We start from the raw sequence: 3,872 nt of genomic DNA, 5'->3' as shown, positions 1-3,872 counted from the left end.
ATATTATCATATGTAATAATAAAAAATTAGAAATTACATTTCTCATATAAAAATAATTTCATATTTTATAAATTTTAGAAAATAATATAAGTTATAACAATATCTAAATTAATATTACAAATCCATAATTTAGTATTATTCAGAATTGAAACAGTTTTACACCTGAATTTACAACTTCCACTTTAATATTATTTAATAAATATATTAATATGAAAACGTTAACTTTATATTTAAAAATTACTACATTCCTTCTTTTAATATGGATGTATCAATGTTTTTATAACGTAAGTTAAAATTTTTACAAAAAATATACATATAGATATATTTTATTTCTAATTCTTTTTAACATTCCATTTGATTTACTATTCTAACAAAAGAAACATTCTCTTAAAAAATTTTTATTTAATCCATAGTGTGATTACTATAAAACATGGACTGATAAAAATATATTGCAAACAAAACATGAGTTAAAATATGAAAGAGTATTAACCGAGGGTGACATAGCAGATAAAAAGCAAACTAAAGCTGAAGGATGTCTAGAAGAATGCCCATCATATAATAAAAAAAAAAAAAAAAAAAATCGATTTCAATACCAGAATCCATCTCATGGAGTCAAAAAGCCATCATTGTGGGAGAGTTTTGATAAAAAAGCAAAAGAAATGGACCCTAATTTGAGAGACCATGAAATGAATATTGAGTGGAAAAATATTTCACGTGATAAAGTTATTAATCTATCTTCAAAAATTTATCAACAAAATATTCCAGATGAAGGAAGACAAATATTAATTCTTAGTGATACGAAAGATCACTCAGAATTAAAGAAATTATTAGACGTATTGAAGAAAGAGATGAGAGACAATAAAACAGAATCCGAATCTAAGAAAGAGTAGGGAAAAAATAAAGTAAAAATTAAGAAATTAAATATTGGGAAATATTTATTTTTTTATAAGTATGATAAAATTTACGAGAATAAAAATTAATGGTTTAACAGAGAATATAGAATTATTTTTGTACAAGATCTAGTTAAATAAAAGAAAAATTAATATTTTCTCTAAATTTTTTTTATAGAGATATATTTTATTTTTTAAAAAAAAAAAAATTAGGATAGAATAATTTTTTAGAATGAAAAAATTTCATGAGAATATTTTTTAATTTTTAAGAATCAAATTTTCATTAAGTGATATTAATATAATTAAAGTTTTTTTTTATTAAGTATTTTTATTATTTTTAAAAGCAGTGAATTTGAATTACTGAAAATTACTTATAAAAAGCCATAAATATTTTATACTTAAAAATTAATAATTAATGAGAATATATGCTTTTAATAAAAATACATAATTTTTATCAATGTAAATTCACAAAGAACCGCATTATTGCAGTTTATTTGTTTATATCATTAAAATTATATTTAAAATCCATTTAATTACTAGAGAAAACTCCATATTCTCTTTAATAATTTGTTTTTCATTATTATAGTAAATTCATTGAATGATAATTTAATAAATTAAAAATGTAAATTGTGGATAGTAAATAAATCAGGTAGTAAAAGTATAGGATAAAATAGAATAAGAAAAGTTGTATGCAAAATTATTACCAGCTGGTTTATTAACTAAGTGTTCGGTGACTTTACTAGAGTACTCAACAAAAAAATTAATAAAGAGCATGTGGAGATGCCTCTACGATTTTTGTATATTTATATATATTTTTATTTGCTTTGAACGAGTGATCTTTAATTATAATCTACTTCGTTCAGCATTCTTTTATTTCAATAAGTATTTATTTACTTTAATAAAGATCCTAATTTTTATTAAAAATTTAAATACTTATTTAACATTAATTATTAATAATTATAATTACTAGTTTATTTGTTATGAGTTATATTCAGCAATTATTTTATATTGCTGTTGAATTAACAAACATAAACAATTATTAACAGAAACAAAAAAATTATATAAATATAATTACATGAAAATTTTGTTCTTATATGTATAAAATTTTCTTTTGAAAAATTCATCATAAAAATACTTCATTTAATTTCTCCATTTTCCAAAAAAAAAAATCTTTTTTTTTTTTTTTTTTTTTTTTATTTTCTTAGTAAAGAATATTTTAAAAAATTGATTTTTTTTAATCAATTTTTTTCCTGCATATTTTTACATTTTTTTTTATCAAATTTTTTTTTTCTGACATTCTTTGTACTTTCTTTTTAAGAAGTACAAACAAAAAAAAAAATCAATTTTTTTTATTTTTGTGTGTGTATGCATGACAAACTTCATATACTTCATTTAACTAGTCCTTTTATTTTCCAAAAAGTTTAATGAAGCCTTTTATAAACCACAAAGTCACCGACACCCAATAAATAAAGCAATGGTTTAGGGTTATAACGCCGAGTTTTTCCTTGTACCTGAATAGAAACTTTGTATTTGTTGTTAGGTTCCATGATTTTATTTTTTTTTTCAAGAGTCTTGTAATATTTCTTAATAATTTTTCGAACTCTTTTTCATTTTCCTTATCTTTTAAGTTAGGTGCTTTAATAAATTTCTGAATAATTTCTTTATTCCAATTCTTTAATTCATCCTCCTTTACATCGGGTTTAACTTCCATGATATATATATGTTTATCCTTCTTTTTTTATGATGACATATCCTAATTCGTCCATTAATGCTCAATAAAAGGCTTCATTAACCTTTTTGGTAATAAAAAGGATTAGCTATATGAAGAATACGTAGTTGGTTTTGCACACGCGGAAAAAAAAAAAAAAAAAAAAAAAAATTATTAAATTTTTTTTATTTTTTCCTTTAATAAATGGATATATGTAAAAATAAATATATTTATTTTTTTTAAAAGGATTTAATAAAAGAGAGAAAATTGGTAAAATAAAAATGGAGAGTAAGATTTAGTACCAATAAAAATGAGATCTTAAGGAGATAAAAACAATTACACATAAAAGAGTTTAATTTGCATAATATTTATATTTTTAATTTGTGAGAGAAAATTTTATATATATAACAATAATATTTTCGCGTAAATAACATTTATATAATTAATTTGCATTTTCACTAATTGTTTATGTTTGTTAATTCAACAGCAATATATTTAAATTTCTGAACATAACTCATAACAAAGAAATAAATAAATTACATTTAATTAATAATAAATGTTGAATAAGGATATAAATTTTTAATGAAAATTAGGATTTTTATTGATGTAAATAAATACCTATTGAAATCAAATAATGCTGAACGAAATGGATCACATAATTAAGAATCACTTGTTCAAAGCATATAGAAATATATATAAATACATCAAAATCGCAAGAGTAACTCTACATGCTCCTTATTAATTTGTTTGTTCAATAATCTAGCAAAGTCACCGAACATCCAGTTAATAAATCAATATTATAGATCCTTTAATATAATAATAAAATGATTCATAAGTTATAACTATTGAAAATAATTTTTTCTATATTGTGCTTTATTTCCGCTAAATACCACTAAGTTTTATTGACGTACAGTGAACATATTTAGCTTTATCTATATTGTTTATATTGGTTAATACATTGATCTATAAACAATATTATTGACCTTTTTTGTATAATATTTTGACGAACAAATAGAATAAGAACATTTTATTTTGTGCATGCTAATTCTCAAGGACAATTTGCTATCATAAATGTTTGCTCTAAAATAGTTATTCAAAAAGTATGAAAACAAAAAATATATGTATATACAACCTTGCACATAAAGTGAGCGTACTTAAAAAAAAATAAACAAATAAAAATATTTTTTTTTTGTGGGTACTCTAGTAGAGTCACCGAACACCAAGTTAATAAAAGAAACAATGAATAAAAAACATAATTTGATAAATTCTAGTTG

General features: G+C 20.8%; 1 protein-coding gene across 1 annotated transcript, besides 2 other annotated features; it reads left to right on the top strand.

Annotated features, from left to right (window-relative positions):
• Nucleotides 1-209: 209 nt before the first annotated feature.
• PGAL8A_00326800 (fam-g protein) lies at nt 210-890 on the top strand (the record flags this gene model as incomplete). Its single annotated transcript, XM_028672293.1, has 2 exons — nt 210-284; nt 414-890. The coding sequence occupies 2 exons, from the start codon at nt 210-212 to the stop codon at nt 888-890; spliced, it is 552 nt and encodes a 183-aa protein (XP_028528860.1).
• A 708-nt stretch (nt 891-1,598) lies between these two features.
• Nucleotides 1,599-2,170: a repeat region.
• Nucleotides 2,171-2,853: 683 nt separating this feature from the next.
• Nucleotides 2,854-3,397: a repeat region.
• The last annotated feature ends 475 nt before the right edge of the window (nt 3,398-3,872 follow it).

This window comes from Plasmodium gallinaceum (genome assembly GCF_900005855.1).
Source record: "Plasmodium gallinaceum strain 8A genome assembly, contig: PGAL8A_v1_94, whole genome shotgun sequence".
Taxonomy (NCBI): Eukaryota; Apicomplexa; class Aconoidasida; order Haemosporida; family Plasmodiidae; genus Plasmodium; species Plasmodium gallinaceum.
The sequence above is the reverse complement of the archived record's forward strand: the minus strand, read 5'-3'. Positions and strand labels throughout refer to the sequence as shown.